The sequence below is a fragment of the Cinclus cinclus genome, chromosome 2, assembly GCF_963662255.1.
Source record: "Cinclus cinclus chromosome 2, bCinCin1.1, whole genome shotgun sequence".
NCBI lineage: Eukaryota > Metazoa > Chordata > Aves > Passeriformes > Cinclidae > Cinclus > Cinclus cinclus.
Window position 1 is genome coordinate 31,644,244 of NC_085047.1, and position 19,777 is coordinate 31,664,020.

General features: G+C 49.3%; 2 protein-coding genes across 2 annotated transcripts; both read right to left on the minus strand.

The window, feature by feature from the left end:
* Positions 1–57: 57 nt before the first annotated feature.
* Positions 58–5,458, minus strand: LOC134056821 (C-type lectin domain family 4 member E-like). Its single transcript, XM_062513715.1, has 6 exons — positions 5,337–5,458; positions 4,319–4,408; positions 2,882–2,974; positions 2,405–2,556; positions 2,066–2,187; positions 58–639 (listed from the first exon to the last, which is right to left on the minus strand). The coding sequence occupies exons 1-6, from the start codon at positions 5,374–5,376 to the stop codon at positions 492–494; spliced, it is 645 nt and encodes a 214-aa protein (XP_062369699.1). The 5' UTR covers positions 5,377–5,458; the 3' UTR covers positions 58–491.
* A 3,038-nt stretch (positions 5,459–8,496) lies between these two features.
* On the minus strand, positions 8,497–17,197 carry LOC134056829 (C-type lectin domain family 4 member E-like). The gene is made up of 6 exons (XM_062513725.1): positions 16,868–17,197; positions 13,966–14,082; positions 11,322–11,414; positions 10,845–10,996; positions 10,506–10,627; positions 8,497–9,078 (listed from the first exon to the last, which is right to left on the minus strand). Exons 1-6 carry the CDS (start codon positions 16,932–16,934, stop codon positions 8,931–8,933), a joined length of 699 nt encoding a protein of 232 aa, XP_062369709.1. The 5' UTR covers positions 16,935–17,197; the 3' UTR covers positions 8,497–8,930.
* Positions 17,198–19,777: the final 2,580 nt, after the last annotated feature.

Sequence of the window (19,777 nt, forward strand, 5' to 3'; positions counted from 1 at the left end):
AACAGGAAAGAGATATGCACACAGAGCCTTTTTTCATTGGTGTGATGTTGTATTTTCTCTTGTCTAAGATTTCAGAATTTGTTCAGCAAAACCAGGACAGCTAGAAGACATTCTGTGTGTGAGTCAACAAAAAGCAAAAACATCTGCTCAAGGAGACCAAGGACATTGAATCTCAGGATATCTGTCTTCCGTTCCTGTGTCTCCCTCCTGGAGAAGTCCATCTCTGTAAAGCTTGAGGCTCCTGGATCCTATCAGAGAAAAGAGGGCACAAGAACACAGGACCTGCTTCGATGAGCCTGAGCCTTCCTGTGTTCCCTGAGCTACCCCATGAACTGGGGATGTTGGACAAAGCTCATGTAACTTACACACACACACAGGGTCCCCCCACACAGTGAATGTGTGTCAGGTATCCCCACCCTTCCCAACACAGCCAGAGCTGTTCCCAGCTCGCAGCTCAGCTCTCAGCTTTACTCAGCACAGGGGGATTTCCATCACACAGTTACTGCTGCAGCTTCACAAATCCAGTAATATTTCCAGTATGATTTGACATCATTCCAGTTGTAGGGAGGTTCTGTAGGCACATTCATTATAGCAGTGTTTCCACCGTTTCTATTATTTGGTTCTCCTTTTTTCCAGAACCTGGGACAGAGACAGGCTTGTTACTCCCCAGTGTCCACTGTAAAGCACTGCTGGAAAAGGCCACACTGGCATGCAAGACTTGAAGGGAAGGCACAGAAATTCCCAGTGCTGATTGGTGCACAGAAGCAGTGCCCTTGCTCCCAATCCATATGTTGGGGGTTGGTTCTTTCCCTTTTCCCTCTGTGGAATTTTCCCCATTGTCATGCTAAGATACCTGTTGACTGGGCCCTGGTGACAAGGCGGAGGGGAGAGAAGAGGGAAACCCCACAAGATTCAAAGAGCCAGAAGAGCAGACGGAAGGCTCTGGCTCAGCCCATTTCCCCCGCGGAGTTCGGATGAGAAGGACGATCGCCGCCTCAGCCCCATTCCTGCCATCCCAGTGTCAGGAAACCATCCTCACTGCTGTCAGACCCTGCCCTGCTCTCTTCTCGCTGTAACCTGCCACCATCCAGCACTCTGCTGAGCACTAGGACCCACACCGTGAGCGGAGGGCTCTCTCTCCATCTCTCTCTCCCCCTGGGACAGCGCTGCCATCACCCCCAGCCCTCCTGCGGCTCTGCGGGACCCGCCCGCCCCCAGCACCGGGAACTGCAGCTCAGGGAAAAGGTGCCTGCAGCCAAAAAACACTGGGACTGAGTTACTGTTCTGTTTGTGGGTAATTTCATAGCTGTTGTTGTTCATGTTTGTCTTGTTAGCTGTACTAGTAAACAACGGTTATTTCTACCCCCATATCTTTGCCTGAGAGCTCCCTTAATTTCAAAATCATAATAATCTGTAGGAAGAAAGGATCACATTTTTCAGTTCAAAGGGAGGCTTCTGCTTTCCTCAGCAAACACCTGTCTTTCAAACCAGGACACCATATCCCACTGGCACCAGTATCACTTGGAAACCTGCCTCCTTCCCACAGCCTTCTAGCACAACAGGGCCCATCTCCATCCTGCTGGGGGGAGCTGATCACCACCACTCATCCCATGCACCTCACACACAGCAGAGACCCATGTCAGCCTCCAGGGCAAGACATAGCAAGGACAGTCCTGGTGCTCTCTCCCTGTGTCCCATCTCTTTCCCTGAATTTCAGCACAGGCCATTTTGTGCATACAAGGGCAGTGAATGGAGGTCAGGCAAAGCTGGTCATCAGGGTTCTGAAGGGATCTTGCTGCCAGCAAGTTGAAGCTTTTTCTGTGCCTCCAGCACTCACATCCATGTCATAGGTAGTTAATTCATAGCCAATATCCAGCACAGATGGGCCATGTGTCCTACATGTGTCCTGGTGTCCTACACAGCCCAGTCCTGCTGTATCTTTGATCTCTCACAAGGAAGTGTGGTGACAACCCCCTCTCATGCACCGACAGACCCCCTCACATCTCTCCTGCTTTCTTTCCCTACCAGGAGTCACACCAAACACTCTTCATCCAGAGATACTCACGCTGCTGTCTCATTATATGGAGTCTTGTCCACCCACTGCCAATGGCCCTCCTTCTCCTCAAACAGCCCGATGTAGAAATTCACTCTATATGAAGGTTGCTTTATCTCCAAGGAGAGGAATTCCTGGAAATTATTGAGCAAGAGAGAGTGCAATGTCCATGAAGGGCAGAACTGAGCACAGGGAGGCATCAGGAGTTCCTGTGGGGTGGGGCTGATGCTGCAGAGGTGCACACAGGACATTCCCCATCCCCTGCAGCACAAGGAGGGGCTCTGAGTCCCCTCCAGGGACCAGCACTGTGTCTCTGCCTGCTGGCTCCCTCTCTCAGCCCTGTGTACGTACCTGCTCTGCCCTGCTGTTGATCACCACCAGATGGGAGCCCATCCCAGTGCAGTTCTGCTCACTCTCAGTCCAGTTCATCTTATCAAGGGACAGGAAATAGCAGCTTCTTTCAAACCTTCTCCAGCCCTCTGGGCAGCACGTCCAGCCTCGGTCTGTGCATGGACAGGACAGAGAGATGAAGGCTGCTAACAAGAGATGGTGATGGCAAAGATCCAGGTTTTCCAGGGACAGTGCTCATGTCCTCCTTAGTGACATTTCCTGACAGAAAGTGCTAGAAAAAACAGGGATAGTACAGACATTGCTTCCCATTGCTTCACAGTATGACCAGTGAGCTTTGGGTCCCCAAAGCTGTCGTAATCCCTGTAAGGGGGACTCAGGACTTGAGGAAGTTCTTTTGGTGATGTGGTTGGACTTGTCCTGGTCCAGCCTCCTGGAGGCCTTTAGCCCCAAGGAAGAGGGGACACTGTGAGTACTGACCTGTGCCTTGTGGCACTGCTGAGTTGCACTTCCACTCCGAGAACTGCTGCTGCAGGACTCTGGGCTGGTCACTGCTGTGCCAGAAGAGAACCACTGCAAAGGGAGAGGAAAGGCAGCAGGATTACCCCTTCCTGCCAGCTCCTCACACAGCATCTCTGGCCCCTTCACTCTCCTTGCTCCATTTCCCCACCAAGCACTGTCCCAGCTGTCACCTCTCCTGGCCCAAAGCAGTGACACAGCTGACATCCCAGCCAGAAACAGACCATCTTCCAAGTCAGACAGCAGAAGGAGCCCTGGGAGCACGTCCCACTGAGGGGAGGACATGCCACACACATGGCAGGATTGATCCCACCCAACCACAGCCACTCTGCCATGCACATTCCTACAGCCCAGCTGCCAGTCTACAAAGCAGCCTCTCACTGTCCCACTTGGGCTCTTCCTAAACTACACATCAACAGGCATTTGGGGCAGTCTGCCATCAGATGGGCCTGTTCCACCAGCAACACACAGTCCAGGTGCAGGGAATCACATCAGCTGGAGCTGATGAAACCAGGGGGGAGCACAAACTCCTAGGACTCCCTAGCTCCAGTTTGTGGGGATTAATGCACTCTTGGTGACAGGCCACAGGCACAGGCTCAAGGATTTACTAGGAACTCAGACACTCAGTAGTATGGATTAGGAGCTGATCAGGGTGTGCATTACCATCCAGATGCCTATTTTCACCAATCTATTAATTTAGAAATATTTTTCCTTATGATGTTGACAATCCTAGTGGCTTCAGTGCCTGATTAGTGCATTGCTGCCATGGAAGAAGGCTCAGAGGAGATGGGCAAGGACAATGCCTGACAGAACACCCCCTTTGCCAAGACAGGTGACCTTATCCCTACCCAAAGACAAAGGATGAGAAGAGACATGACTTTTGGGTTAGTTCAGCTGAGGGTTGGACCTGCTGTGGAACTGCTCATCCCTGTTGGGATCCAAAAGGGTCAGTGTCTTCCTCAGTTAACCATGAAAGCTCTGTTTGCTGAGAGACACTGTTACTGCCTTGGCCTCCTAAGGAAGCAGGATAGGAAATCATTGGCTCACGGTCCTCTGGAAACCCTCCCATCAGACAAGTGTTGTCCAAGCCCTCAGCTCATGCAGACTGAGAGACTTAGAGCAAACTGCTCTGACCGCCTTGCTATGAACACAGGCACTCCTTACACAGACATCTTATCCAAGACATCTGCCTTATGCCCAGAGATTCAAATGATGGATTCAAGGATACAGGTATGTCCTCACAAAGGTGGAGGCTGCACGAGAAGCCATCTCTGAGCTGTGCTTTGGTGAAGGGCATTTGCCTGCTGCCAGAGGGACTAGGATATGGATTCTCCACCTGACCAAAGGCAGTCACCTGAGCCCTTCATCCCAAGGGAATTAACACACTCTGGAACTCACCAAGGCAAAGGGTCACAAAGGCAGCTTTGAGTGCAAGGGCAACACTAAGGAAGACCCAGATGTTCAGCCAGGAGCAGCTTCTCTCTTCTGCTGGGGAGGAAAAACACAAAGCAAGAGTGAGCATGTCCCTGCCCAGAGCTGGGGGCAGGATAACCCAGGTTGCTCTGTACCCCAGCACCCTGCTGGTCCCTTGTTCCAAGGACTGGGGAGACCCACAGGTGCTGGAAGCAGATCCTGCTGCCTGTCACTAGCAGTGCCTCAGAGCCACAGAGCACAGTAACACAGGGGCTGCCCTGAGGCTGCTTTTATATTTCCCTCTTTATCACGAGACCTGTCTGTATTGTACCCAAACCTCCCTCCCCCTCTGTCCTGTCCAAAGTTCCTTTCTCCTCAACACATCTTCCTCATTACCTTCCATTACCCCTGCCTGTCACTGAACGCTCTCGCTGCATCTCCTTCCCCTTGCTCTCTCTTCAGAGCTTCTTTCTCTCACTCCCTGGATTTTGCCTCTGTACCGTGAGCCCCTTTCTGCAATGGCACAGTCCCCCAAAGGAGTGAGTGCCCAGCTCAGGCTGTGCACAGCCAGACACACAGAAGGGATTGTTTCCACAGGGGGAAAAGGCACTTGGCAGCTCCTGGGAGAGCCCTGGCTGGGTTGTGCTGCGAGACACCAGAGATGGGAGCAGGGACCTGTGCTCAGTGTGATGCAGAGAGCTTTACCAAGGGAATCACAGAAGGATAGCACCCTTCAGCCCATTGTTTACAGGCAAACCACTGAAGGGAATAGCAGGGCATGGTCTGCCTGGACTTCCACTGCCCCTGGCTCCAGGAGAATGTTCATCCTGCCAGCCTGGGCACTGCCCAGTTCCCTCATCTCTTGCCTTGCTCTTCTCCTAAGCCCCATCTCCTGGGAGGAGGCCAGCCACCATCCCATGCCCAGGATCCATGCCAGCCCTGTCTTTTTTTCCTTGAACTCCTTTGACAGGAGGACAGAAAGGAAGGAGGGTTTGGGGCTTACCTGCAGTTCCAGCACTGACTCTCCCTTGGCCATCCAGCATCTCCACAAGAGGATCACTCTTCTCCAAGAGTCCCTGTTACCAGTGTGGCCACAAACACAGCTTCCCTCCTGCTCAGGGCACCTCCCACGCTGCTGAGGGGCCTTCACAGACTCTAATCTGATGTGCTGAAAAAGCCATATCCTGGGTGTACACCACAGCACATGGGGATTGGGGAATTTTCATCATTTCCCGGCCACGACATTTCACAAGATGCTCATTGCAGCACAAACTCATTGAGGCAAAGGAAAAGAAATGAAGGGGAGCATCACTGCAGCTCCCACAATGTCCCTTTGCACAGCCTCAGGCAGTTTCACAGGTCATACATGGCCTTCCCTCTCTGCTGCCTGCTCTTTCCTGCTGAGTGCACATGAGTGTTGAAATACACACACGGGCAGCTATATTTGGCATTTGCTAGCAAAGGGCTAAACCCACTGAGCAAAGCCGACAAAAGGGAACCAAGAAAATGACAACAGAGCCTACCTGTGAACTCAGTCTGGGCAGTGCCCATGTGCACCCGGAGCCCAGAAATCCAGAGCACAGTAATTGAATTCTGCTGGAAATGACAATGCTGCTTTGGGCAGAGGTGTTCAATATACCCTGTGTTTTTGTGACTGGAGGCCAGCAAAAATCACTGGATGGTGCCAGATCCTGTCTGCATGACTGATGATGAAATTTTACTTGGTCTGGCATAAAAAAGCTGCAGCTTTTTTAATTGGTGGTTCTATTACTTTCCAAGGCACTTCAAATGAAACTTATCCAGATACTGTTGTGAAGGATTCCCTTAAGGATAAGGAATTCCGAATGGATCTCATTGTCCTCTGATTAGACAGAAATGATACAATGCTCACAGCAACAGCACAGGAATTTCAGCTGAAGCATCAGAAGATCAGGGCACACAGCTGCTTACAAGTGAGGACAAGCCTGGGCTCTCTGTAGAACACATCCTCTGATTCTGTTCTTTTGTGCACAACAGGCTGCAGGCACGGGCAGACCCTCCATTTCTGAACATCTTTATGTAACTCATGTTCACATGCTCTCTCCCCACATACAAACACATTCACATGACTTGTGCAACCTCCAGTCTCCCACCAGCCCCCCAGCAAATGCAGCTGCAAGAACACATCCCCTTTGAGGAAGCAGGGCTTCCCCTGGTCCCACACACTTCCCGCTGGACATGTAGGGTTCGTGAGTATCCACACCTCTTCCAGCAGCCTCTGAAGCACAGGTGAAAGCACAGGCTCACGTTGTCACACTGCAGAGCTGTGGGTCTGTGCCTGCTGCACCCCTCAGTGCCATGGCTGAGGTCACCCAGAGCACTGAGCTGCCAGGGAGCTTCTTACAGACAGAGGTGGCCAAGCTGCAGAGCACCCTGACCTCAATGGCCACGTCCTTCCTTCCCACTTCTCTCTCCTCTCTCTCTTGCAATGTTCTTGCTTCATCTCAACTTTGTTTTCACAGTGTTTCTTGAGTGCCTCAGAAGCCTTTCCCTAATGCCCTGGTTACTGTTGGGCTGGTGGTCCTGTTCTTCTTTAACTGCACTGGTTTGGGGAAACTGCCCCCTCAAATGGTTGCAGCTATTCAATTCACCCATCCGTTTACATTCACACTCCTACTTTATCACTTGCTGCTGTCCAGGCCTCTGGAAGAGGGCAGAATCTACTGCTGGGAGTTTGTTTTTTACGCCTTGCCTCTCCATGGAACTTTCCCCCTTGTCACACTAAGAAACTTGATGGGTAGGCACTAGCATGGATTGCTAGGGATGGGGAAAATAGGGCGGGGGGCGAAAAGAGGGGGGAAAACTCACGAGAGCTGAAAGGAAGAAATGAGAGGGGGAGGCACTGCAGGGGAGGCTCTAGCCTGGCCCATTTCCCCCGCAGAGTTCGGACGAGAAGGACGATCGCCGCCTCAGCCCCATTCCTGCCATCCCAGTGTCAGGAAACCATCCTCACTGCTGTCAGACCCTGCCCTGCTGCCTTCTCGCTGTGAACTACCACCATCCAGCACTCTGCTGAGCACTGGGACCCACACCGTGAGCGGAGGGCTCTCTCTCCATCTCCCTCTCTCCCCCTGGGACAGCGCTGCCACCACCCCCAGCCCTCCTGCGGCTCTGCGGGACCCGCCCGCCCCCAGCACCGGGAACTGCAGCTCAGGGAAAAGGTGCCTGCTGCCAAAAAACACTGGGACTGAGTTACTGTTCTGTTTTTTGGGTAGTTTCATAGCTGTTGTTGTTCTTGTTTGTCTTGTTAGATATACTAGTAAAGAACTGTTATTCCTACCCCCATATCTTTGCCTGAGAGTTCCTTAATTGCAAAATTATTCTAATTTGGAGGTAGGGGGTTTGCATTCTCCATTTTGAAGAGAGGCACATGCACTTCTTAGCAGGTATCTGTCTTTCAAATCAGAACAGCATCTCAGGCCCAAAGAGGCTGGGAAGAGCACAGTGGTCATGTTCCCACCACAAGACACTCAAGTGGCATCACAGGAGCAGTTTTTTCTGCATGAGATACACATCTGCACTGTGAAGCTGGAGGGGACTGGGACACCAAGAAAGGGAAGGGAGGACATTTGCAGCACTGCACTGCTCCAGTTCCTTGATACCACCACAAGTCTCTGATGAAAACTGCTTCCTTACAGTTGCCTGTCACACTATTTCATATGTGCTTCTGTTATTGACTGTGACTGTGTCCTGTGGAATTAAGTCAAATCCCTACAAGTGTCAGTACTACAGCTGTGGAAAGAGCCTTGTTGAGAGAGACATTTTACAGAAGAATGTAGTGATAGGACAAGGGGGAAGAGCTTTAAACTGACAGCGGGCAGGTTTTGATTAAATACTAAGAAGGAGTACATATCTGTGAGCTGGGGAGGCATTGGAGCCAGCTGCCCATAGGAGCTGTGGATGTCCCATCCCTGAAATGTTCAAGGCCTGGCTGGATGGGGCTTTGAGCAACCTGGACTAGTGGTAGGGGTCCTTGCCCATAACCTAGGGGGCTTGAAACTTAAAAGTCCCTTCCAAGCTAAACCATTCCATGATTTGCAGGTTATTAGCTTACAGCTTAGAGATGTAACAGGAAAGAGATATGCACACAGAGCCTTTTTTCATTGGTGTGATGTTGTATTTTCTCTTGTCTAAGATTTCAGAATTTGTTCAGCAAAACCAGGACAGCTAGAAGACATTCTGTGTGTGAGTCAACAAAAAGCAAAAACATCTGCTCAAGGAGACCAAGGACATTGAATCTCAGGATATCTGTCTTCCGTTCCTGTGTCTCCCTCCTGGAGAAGTCCATCTCTGTAAAGCTTGAGGCTCCTGGATCCTATCAGAGAAAAGAGGGCACAAGAACACAGGACCTGCTTCGATGAGCCTGAGCCTTCCTGTGTTCCCTGAGCTACCCCATGAACTGGGGATGTTGGACAAAGCTCATGTAACTTACACACACACACAGGGTCCCCCCACACAGTGAATGTGTGTCAGGTATCCCCACCCTTCCCAACACAGCCAGAGCTGTTCCCAGCTCGCAGCTCAGCTCTCAGCTTTACTCAGCACAGGGGGATTTCCATCACACAGTTACTGCTGCAGCTTCACAAATCCAGTAATATTTCCAGTATGATTTGACATCATTCCAGTTGTAGGGAGGTTCTGTAGGCACATTCATTATAGCAGTGTTTCCACCGTTTCTATTATTTGGTTCTCCTTTTTTCCAGAACCTGGGACAGAGACAGGCTTGTTACTCCCCAGTGTCCACTGTAAAGCACTGCTGGAAAAGGCCACACTGGCATGCAAGACTTGAAGGGAAGGCACAGAAATTCCCAGTGCTGATTGGTGCACAGAAGCAGTGCCCTTGCTCCCAATCCATATGTTGGGGGTTGGTTCTTTCCCTTTTCCCTCTGTGGAATTTTTCCCCATTGTCATGCTAAGATACCTGTTGACTGGGCCCTGGTGACAAGGCGGAGGGGAGAGAAGAGGGAAACCCCACAAGATTCAAAGAGCCAGAAGAGCAGACGGAAGGCTCTGGCTCAGCCCATTTCCCCCGCGGAGTTCGGATGAGAAGGACGATCGCCGCCTCAGCCCCATTCCTGCCATCCCAGTGTCAGGAAACCATCCTCACTGCTGTCAGACCCTGCCCTGCTCTCTTCTCGCTGTAACCTGCCACCATCCAGCACTCTGCTGAGCACTAGGACCCACACCGTGAGCGGAGGGCTCTCTCTCCATCTCTCTCTCCCCCTGGGACAGCGCTGCCATCACCCCCAGCCCTCCTGCGGCTCTGCGGGACCCGCCCGCCCCCAGCACCGGGAACTGCAGCTCAGGGAAAAGGTGCCTGCAGCCAAAAAACACTGGGACTGAGTTACTGTTCTGTTTGTGGGTAATTTCATAGCTGTTGTTGTTCATGTTTGTCTTGTTAGCTGTACTAGTAAACAACGGTTATTTCTACCCCCATATCTTTGCCTGAGAGCTCCCTTAATTTCAAAATCATAATAATCTGTAGGAAGAAAGGATCACATTTTTCAGTTCAAAGGGAGGCTTCTGCTTTCCTCAGCAAACACCTGTCTTTCAAACCAGGACACCATATCCCACTGGCACCAGTATCACTTGGAAACCTGCCTCCTTCCCACAGCCTTCTAGCACAACAGGGCCCATCTCCATCCTGCTGGGGGGAGCTGATCACCACCACTCATCCCATGCACCTCACACACAGCAGAGACCCATGTCAGCCTCCAGGGCAAGACATAGCAAGGACAGTCCTGGTGCTCTCTCCCTGTGTCCCATCTCTTTCCCTGAATTTCAGCACAGGCCATTTTGTGCATACAAGGGCAGTGAATGGAGGTCAGGCAAAGCTGGTCATCAGGGTTCTGAAGGGATCTTGCTGCCAGCAAGTTGAAGCTTTTTCTGTGCCTCCAGCACTCACATCCATGTCATAGGTAGTTAATTCATAGCCAATATCCAGCACAGATGGGCCATGTGTCCTACATGTGTCCTGGTGTCCTACACAGCCCAGTCCTGCTGTATCTTTGATCTCTCACAAGGAAGTGTGGTGACAACCCCCTCTCATGCACCGACAGACCCCCTCACATCTCTCCTGCTTTCTTTCCCTACCAGGAGTCACACCAAACACTCTTCATCCAGAGATACTCACGCTGCTGTCTCATTATATGGAGTCTTGTCCACCCACTGCCAATGGCCCTCCTTCTCCTCAAACAGCCCGATGTAGAAATTCACTCTATATGAAGGTTGCTTTATCTCCAAGGAGAGGAATTCCTGGAAATTATTGAGCAAGAGAGAGTGCAATGTCCATGAAGGGCAGAACTGAGCACAGGGAGGCATCAGGAGTTCCTGTGGGGTGGGGCTGATGCTGCAGAGGTGCACACAGGACATTCCCCATCCCCTGCAGCACAAGGAGGGGCTCTGAGTCCCCTCCAGGGACCAGCACTGTGTCTCTGCCTGCTGGCTCCCTCTCTCAGCCCTGTGTACGTACCTGCTCTGCCCTGCTGTTGATCACCACCAGATGGGAGCCCATCCCAGTGCAGTTCTGCTCACTCTCAGTCCAGTTCATCTTATCAAGGGACAGGAAATAGCAGCTTCTTTCAAACCTTCTCCAGCCCTCTGGGCAGCACGTCCAGCCTCGGTCTGTGCATGGACAGGACAGAGAGATGAAGGCTGCTAACAAGAGATGGTGATGGCAAAGATCCAGGTTTTCCAGGGACAGTGCTCATGTCCTCCTTAGTGACATTTCCTGACAGAAAGTGCTAGAAAAAACAGGGATAGTACAGACATTGCTTCCCATTGCTTCACAGTATGACCAGTGAGCTTTGGGTCCCCAAAGCTGTCGTAATCCCTGTAAGGGGGACTCAGGACTTGAGGAAGTTCTTTTGGTGATGTGGTTGGACTTGTCCTGGTCCAGCCTCCTGGAGGCCTTTAGCCCCAAGGAAGAGGGGACACTGTGAGTACTGACCTGTACCTTGTGGCACTGCTGAGTTGCACTCCCACTCCGAGAACTGCTGCTGCAGGACTCTGGGCTGGTCACTGCTGTGCCAGAAGAGAACCACTGCAAAGGGAGAGGAAAGGCAGCAGGATTACCCCTTCCTGCCAGCTCCTCACACAGCATCTCTGGCCCCTTCACTCTCCTTGCTCCATTTCCCCACCAAGCACTGTCCCAGCTGTCACCTCTCCTGGCCCAAAGCAGTGACACAGCTGACATCCCAGCCAGAAACAGACCATCTTCCAAGTCAGACAGCAGAAGGAGCCCTGGGAGCACGTCCCACTGAGGGGAGGACATGCCACACACATGGCAGGATTGATCCCACCCAACCACAGCCACTCTGCCATGCACATTCCTACAGCCCAGCTGCCAGTCTACAAAGCAGCCTCTCACTGTCCCACTTGGGCTCTTCCTAAACTACACATCAACAGGCATTTGGGGCAGTCTGCCATCAGATGGGCCTGTTCCACCAGCAACACACAGTCCAGGTGCAGGGAATCACATCAGCTGGAGCTGATGAAACCAGGGGGGAGCACAAACTCCTAGGACTCCCTAGCTCCAGTTTGTGGGGATTAATGCACTCTTGGTGACAGGCCACAGGCACAGGCCCAAGGATTTACTAGGAACTCAGACACTCAGGAAAATGGATAAGGAGCTGATCAGGGTGTGCATTACCATCCTGAGGCCTATTTTCAATAATCTATTAATTTAGAAATGTTTTTCCTTATGATGTTGACAATCCTAGTGGCTTCAGTGCCTGATTAGTGCATTGCTGCCATGGAGGAAGGCTCAGAGGAGATGGGCAAGGACAATGCCTGACAGAACACCCCCATTGCCAAGACAGGTGACCTTATCCCTACCCAAAGACAAAGGATGAGAAGAGAGGTGACTTTTGGGTCATTTCAGCTAAGGGAATTAAGCAGCTGTCCAAGTGTTTACCCCTTTACAGATTAAATGTGGAGCAGCATCTTCGTCAGTTTGCCAAACCAGAACAGGACAAGTGTATTCCCTAGTCCAAAATCATGTATGAAACTGAATTGGTAACAAAATCATACCTGAAGAAAGCAATGGGCTTGAGCTGGCATTAACTCCCCTATTTTGTCTTGGAATTTGGGAACACTCAATGTCTTCATGTGGTGCATACTGCAGAACTATGGCCCCCTTCTAACAAGGAGGATATTGAAGTGTTGGAGCATGTCCTGAGAAGAGTAGTAGACCTAGAGTGGTGTCTGGAGCACAAGTCCTATGTGGAGAAGCTAAAGGAGCTGGTGGTGTTTAGCCTGGAGAAAAGAAGGCTCCGGTTGGACCTCATTGCTCTCTACAAGTCCCTGAAAGGAGGTTGTAGCCAGGTGGGGGGTCAGCCCCTTCTCCCAGGTAACAACCAACAGGAGAAGAGGAAATAGTCTGAAGTTGTGCCAGGCAAGATTTAGTTTGGATATTAGTAAAAGCTTCTTCACTGAAAGGTGGCCAAGCATTGGAACAGGCAGCCCAGAGAAGTGGTGGAGTCACCATTCCCAGCAGTGTTCAAGAGACAGGTAGATGTGGCACTTGGAGACAATGGTGTAGTGGTGGGATTGGTAGTGGTTGGTTAACAGTTTAAGTACATGACCTGAGCTGTCTTTTCCAACATCAATGATTCTATGATTCCATGCTTGCATGACCAGCATTTAAAATCATGTTTGTATTGTGATCCATCTGTGCATTGCAGTGGCCACTCTTTCTCCTTACATGCAATTTGTACTGGTTTTTCATGTAAATGCTGCAAAGCTCTGCTAAACCAAGGTCCTGTGCAGCATCAATTAATTTGGATAAGTAAACATTCACTAAGAATTAAACCTTCCATGTGTATCACAAGGTATCTGATGCTGACATCCCAGCCTAAAACTCCCCAAACATTTGGCTCCGTACTATGAAAGGTTATACATTTGGGAAAAAAGCAACACAAACTTCTGGGACTCAGACACTGAGGGCAGCAAAGGAAAGGCACTGATTTATTGTACTAAGATGCCTCTTCCAGAATCCATCGTGGAAATTGACAACTTGTGCAAACACTCCATGAATTATCGTTAATAGAAAATGAGAACAGAACAGTGATCACTATCTTCACAAACAGCCTGTCCAGGAAAAACCTCTCATGAATTGTTCTGCAATCAACCCTAAAAAGTAGCAAGAGTAAATTAACTGCACTGTGCAGTTAATCCTGGAGATGCCAGGAGTGTGAGAAGCCATTTCTTCCACTAGGACACAAAGCATATCCAAGCACCTTAGAGAGCCCAAGTGCAGATTCACCTGCCTGAATAGGTACTTTGTGCTTCTGTCTCCACTTCTTCCCATCTGCCAAATGTAACTGAGTTCTTTTTGTGGGAAATGAAGCGAGAGAATTGTTCCACAGTTCCAAAAAGGCCATGCAAGATTGGAACGTGCAGTCTGGGCACACTGACAAGGCCTTAGGGTAAACAGGGGAAGATTTGGGGGATGTATGCACACACGTACAAAGTCAGGGCAGGAAAACCTGAGACCTTACACAAAGCCCAGAAAACCATGAACCACGGTTTCTCTTCTTTTCTCCCAGCACTCCCCCCAGACCTCTCCCTTGTAATGTCCTGCACATACTCACCAAGGAGGACGACAACAAGGGCAAAGCACACCACGAGGAGCAGCAGTGAGATCAACCATGGCAGCCAGAGTGGGTATTTCTGGGGATGGTGCTCAGGCTTCTTTGTCTCAGGAGGTACTAAATGGGATGGAAACACACCAAACAAAACACCATGGTCATCTGTGGGGCTGTCAGTCCACAGTCCACAGACAAAGGACGTGCTAATCAAGGGAGAGCTCCTCAAAAGACAATGAAAAGAATTCCATTTCTGATGAGGAAGTTACAGGGTTTGGGATAAGAGCAGACTGGGACAGAGCAGGGAATGTCTGCGGTTTCTGGAGAAAAGTCAAATTCAGTGAGTGTGTTCCCAGCCCAGCCAGTGAGCAGTGAGCCAACAATGAGAATTGTTGGTGTTTGGGGGTGAGCCCTTCACAGGGCCTCAAAGTCTGCAGTGAAACAAGGTCTTTCTAGATTGGGCCCAAAGCTGACAAATGCAACATTGCTCAAGCCTTGAGACTTGAGACATACAAAGGAAGATTTCATGTTGACTTCTTCCAGAAAACTTTCTCTGCCTGCTTCAGTTCCTTCTTAGCATTTTGGACTTCCTTTGCAGAAAGTTAGTGTAATCTGAGTGAGGTTGGGAGACAAAAAATGTGCAAGGAGGATGGGAGACAAAAAATGTGCAAGGCTATGATGGCACATCATCATTGGGAGATTAAAAGATGTACTTTTTTCCTTCCACCTCTGCTTTCCAATTCAGGATTCAAAGATTTGCTGTAATAAAACCAGGATGTGCTAGGCTGGATATCTGGGGAGAACAGAGGTCTGTGTCCAGCAGCCTGAGTAAAGTACTCAGATTACGATTTGCCAGATTTTCTCACTTTTGTCTAGAGGGATATTGCCAGTACTGAGGAGGTTTGGGAGCAGCCAGGAGAATGGCTTATAGGAAAGGAGAAGCAAACACATGTTAGGGGACTGTTCTAGCTTTGGCAGGTACACAAACCAGAGCAAACAGCAGGGTAAACAGACAGCAGCACTCACTGCAGGACAGGAGCGAAGAAGCTTTGGGAGAGACAGCTATTAAAGATGAGATTTAGAGAGCCTTCATTGGTTGTTCAGCATGAAGCTCCCAGGTGTGTCAGCCAGACATGCCTAGTAAGCATGACTGTCAGAAACCTGCTCTTGGTGGAAACCTTCCGACTATTTCCCAAAGGCGTGGGAGAGACCACTACGACAGGACAAAGGGCATCATCTTTCATGATCTGGAGAGAAAATATGTGTGGACAGGCAAGGTCCACCTTTCCCTGGCCAAGTCATGTTTTTCTAGCCAGACCTTTTTCCAGAGTGAAAACAAGCCCCCCTCACGGTCTGGAGTCCAACCACCTACTTCAGAAATAGCTCTAGCCAGTCCAACTGATTTTTTGGATATGCAGCACATCCCGAGATTGTTCAGCCTGTGCCCAGTCATACCTGAACACCCCACACTCACACCCAGGTGGCACAGGGAGCACTGCATGCTGTGCACCTCAGCAACACAACTGAAGTGCAGTCATCTTGTGCACACTCGGTGGGTTGAGCTCCCTGCAAAATGCTTTTCACGGCTGCTCTGTGCTCTCTAACATGTCCGGCATGATCACAACACAACAGACTTGATGTCTTTGGAATAATCATTTGGAACACAATGGGGAACTTCCACCACCCCCACCTCACCACAGTGGAAATGCTAACTACATCCAGAACCAGCTCATCTTGGTGCACTGAAAACAATGAGCTTTCAAGTCAGACACGACTACATACACTCTTTATTTCCGTGACTCACGCCTCAGAGCAGGCAAGGAATAACCTGGAGCTGATGCCTGCTCTGTTTGGGATAGTAAAACTGAGGTAAAGCTGTAAATAGGCAAGCTAATGCCCTTAGGAAGCAGTAATGGTTTATTTCATTTTTTAAATTTATTACTCCTTGATTTATGCACACATATTTTTACTGCCCTGGAAGCTGCTGGTGTGTAGGGTCCTGTATGTCAGGCGGAATCAGTGAGCCTTCCATAGAACATCTGTATGAGTTCCTACTTGTGGCATAATGACTACGGAGTTCATACTGACCAGAATATGCTTTACATTTGCATGCAGTCTAGTCAAAGAACCATTTTACCACTGTAATGTTTAATATGAAATGAACTAGTTTGTTTGGTGTGTTAAATGTTTTCCAGGAGTGGAAGACATCAATAGCAGATTTGGATCTCCCTCCAGATCTTAAATAATTCTTCTTCTGTATATTTTAGGGTGTTCAAAGTTTGGGTCTCTCTTCTCCAAGGACCCTTTCTCACTCAGCCATGGACAATGAGGTTATGTTTCTGCAGCCAGTACTGCTTCTCCTGAAGCGGCAGAACACAACTGATTGCTCTACCTTAAGCAGGCATGTTGATTCTCTTACCCTCTCCACAAGCAGCAATCTGTAGTCTCAGTCAGAGGCGAGAGCAACCAGGACTTGAGCTTATTTGCTGCTCTGGGAGCCTCTCAACCTTTGTGACAGATCAGATTGTTTGGAATATACCACAGTCTCTACTCTTGGTACTCAGCATGCTCCAAAAATTACTCTTTCAGGACTACATCACATGTAGGGTACTGAGGGAGCCCTACAGGCAGATTCCTTAGTGCATGCTCATTTGAAACCTACAGTTTGTGCTCCCGGGGGTCATTCTTGTTCATGTTGCAACTCCCATTCACCTTTCCTCTTGGAAATGTTCCTCAAGGCTCTTACTTCAAAACTCCTTCAGTCTCCTGATCATTTAGCTCCTTTTTCTCACCATTCCATCAAGATCAGGTAGGAACCAGAGTCACAGAAGGAAAAATCTCCATTCTCTCTTCTTCAGCCCCACTCCCTCCAGCTCCCTTTCTCCCAAATAACCCATTCATTCCTTACCTTTGACCGCTGGAGACGGTGATTCATTTTTGAATTTCACCTCGGCATAGGTGATTTCTGATGCCATTTATTCACAGTGTGACCCTGTCCTTAGTTTTGCCACGTAAATGGTAGTCCTTTTAGCTCCTTCTTTCCAGAGGGTGACACAATTAGGTTACTGAGCCTTCCCCTTCTGTTCATCCACCCTCAGCCCATCAAAGAAGGCTGTGTGGAACTCTGAAAGCACTGGCGATAACGTGAGAATTCCTGGGAGCTCAGAAATGCTCCAAAGAGATCTTCAGTTTCTTAGCCCAGGAAAGCAGCCCTGGCAGCATGGACGATTTTGAGACATGAAAGAAAATGAGAACCTAACAACTGAAAAGGAAGTTGCACTCCTCCTTCCCCATACTAGATCCTCAGCTGATAGGCTTCCTTTTCAAGACATTTTTAGGGTTGGGGTTTTTTTTCCCCCCCTTTTTTTAACTTTCTTACTTAACTACCTTCCCATATTTTCATGCCTTTCTTTGTCTGTAATTAATTCTACCATTGCTCTCACATTTGCAGCTATCACAGGTCCTAGCCCAGTTTAAGCTGCAGTCCAGCACAAAAAGCATTCTGCCCTACTTGTCCCTTGTGGTTAAGCTGCCTTTGCTTCATCAAATGTCGCAGCCATGTGTCATTCTTCAAAGTCAGTCCCAGTTGGAAGCTAGCACTAGAACAAATCTCAGACTAGGAAATGTTCCTGTAGAAGTGCAACTGGGGAGTTGCTGCCTGGGAGCAATAAAAATTATTGGAATGTTGATATATCCATGAAGAAACAGAAGGATCAGGTTGGGGTCAGGGAGGAGAGCAAGCAAAGTGGAATTTAAAAAAATATCTTGGTGCTCTGAGAGATTATTGGGAAGAGTACTGCACTGGTAATGCATTGAAGGCACCTGGTGGGGAGGGCATACTCAGAAGTTTTTCCCCCTGAGAACTTCCTCTGCAAATTGATGGGACCAATTGGAGGCTGGTTTAGTTGCTGACAGCCCGAAAAACCAAGTGTAGAAGTTCATCTGCTTCCATGATTCCACATTTGGAAGCAAGTTACCGCCAGGAAAAGCAATCTTTCATTTCCGGCCTCTCACAAGATATCACAGACCTGGCTCTGGCCCCTTCCCATGTGAACCGGGCCAGGCAGGGCTGGGCTTGGGAGGCTCCAGGTCCCGTTTCCAACCAGGGCCCCTTTTCCAACCTGGGCCCCTTTTCCAGCCAGGGCCCCGATAGCCAGGGGTGGACAGGCCCATTGCTAAGATCTCAGCCCTCCCTCCTCCCCCAGCGTGGCCAGGGCTTGGCAAAACTCTGCCCAGCCGCCGGCTCGGATCAGTCCTGGGGTGGCCATGGGGGGAGGAGGCAGCTGAGCTCCGTTCTGGAAGAACCCTTCCACACCCCGGCTTGCTGGGAAAGGTGAAGACAAACGCTGGAGACAACTGGACAAACACAGCCCTCACCAAGCTCCGCAGTGTGGCCCAGTGTCTTGAGATCCTGGAACAACTCCAGCATGTCCGCAGCCCCCTGCATCTTCTGTGTAAGATTTTAACCCTTCCAATGATCAGATCAGACTTGCAGACCTTCAATTCTCCCTTGAGTGAGAGGAAAAAGAACAGAGAGGATACATCAAAGTCGGTGAAGTAGAACCCAAATTCCAGATGGAAGGAGAATGAGGAGACTCCATGAAGGTTGGCTGAAAAATATTTTTTGTAAGCTATAGGGGTGGATTGTACTACATTAAACATTCCTATAAGCCACAGAAAAAGATGTGGGGGGGTGGAAGTGTTTGGAAGATCCTTTGCTCCGAGGGAAAAAGGAGATGTCTGTTCCTGGGAACAAAGTATGAATAGAGAAAAGAGAAATGAAGAGAACTTTTGGTTTTGAACAGTTCCTTCTAAAAAGTAAACACCCCATGAGTTTAACATGGCCCATAAACACAGTTTGGGAGAGCTGTGAAGATGGGAAAATGTTAGCGGAAAATAAAGCCACGAGAGAACTGGTTTTTTGCTTCCTGTGGAAAAAAATCCCTATAGCCAAACAAGAGGAGACTCCTCTCCCCCGAATGAACCGCGAAAGATTATTTAAGTCAGGAACTGACTGATGTGCTTCTGTATGTTGTTGTTTAGAACGTGTGGGAAGGGGGAGGAGTGGTGTGAAGATATTATTCTGAATATTTTTTTCTTTGTGTTGTTAATAAAGTTTGTCTTTATACCCTTTTAAGTTTTCGGCCTGCCTTGCTTTTGCTCCTAATTCTATCACACAAGAGAAAATGAGTATATATTAAAATTGTCAAACCTAAACTATAAGTGGTACACACAGAAACTTTTCTATTATAACCTGATTCACAGCCTATGGAAGTTCAGAGCAGTGCTTGCTTAAGGCTCCATTTCAGAGACTGAAAAAGGGATGGTTAACTTTTTTCTGATATTTCTCCAACACTCTCATTTATCTCCCAGTTGGATCACTGAGCTGGAGCACCACTGCCTTTCCTGTGTTTCTTTTGCTTCCTATCCTGTAGTTCAGGCTGTGTTCAGAATGAGGCAAAGCTTGGACTATTTCATTCCCCTTATGCAAAGACAGAGCCCTGTGGGGAGGAAAAGTTACTAACAATTTAAAGACCAGAAACTGCCATGAAAACTTGAGAAGGGACAAACCAAGAGGCCAGCAGACAAGCTGGGAGGACAGTGATCTGGGAACTAGAGAAACGATGTCAAAACCAGAGAGGATTAAATCCTTGGAAGGCAGATGCATGCAAATGCACAGTGGAGAAGAAAGTCACCACGAAAATAACCTCTGAGGGAAGTGGTTAAAATGCTGCTTTGCAGAGATGAGCTTGACCCCCATAAAAATCTCTAAAACAGCAGATCTGTCCAGCAGTGGGTCTCCAGCGGAGGCACATTG

Excerpts from the sequence above, each read along its gene's own strand:
- LOC134056829 (XM_062513725.1), bottom strand. The coding sequence starts at position 16,934 with ATGGCATCAGAAATCACCTATGCCGAGGTGAAATTCAAAAATGAATCA. Across the intron at positions 11,415-13,965 it reads CCTTGTTGTCGTCCTCCTTG|TGGTTCTCTTCTGGCACAGC; the intron begins GTGAGTATGTGC and ends CTCCCTTTGCAG. Across the intron at positions 10,997-11,321 it reads AGCAGTGCCACAAGGTACAG|ACCGAGGCTGGACGTGCTGC; the intron begins GTCAGTACTCAC and ends GTCCATGCACAG.
- LOC134056821 (XM_062513715.1), bottom strand. The coding sequence starts at position 5,376 with ATGCTGGATGGCCAAGGGAGAGTCAGTGCTGGAACTGCAG. Across the intron at positions 2,557-2,881 it reads AGCAGTGCCACAAGGCACAG|ACCGAGGCTGGACGTGCTGC; the intron begins GTCAGTACTCAC and ends GTCCATGCACAG. Across the intron at positions 2,188-2,404 it reads TCAACAGCAGGGCAGAGCAG|GAATTCCTCTCCTTGGAGAT; the intron begins GTACGTACACAG and ends AATAATTTCCAG.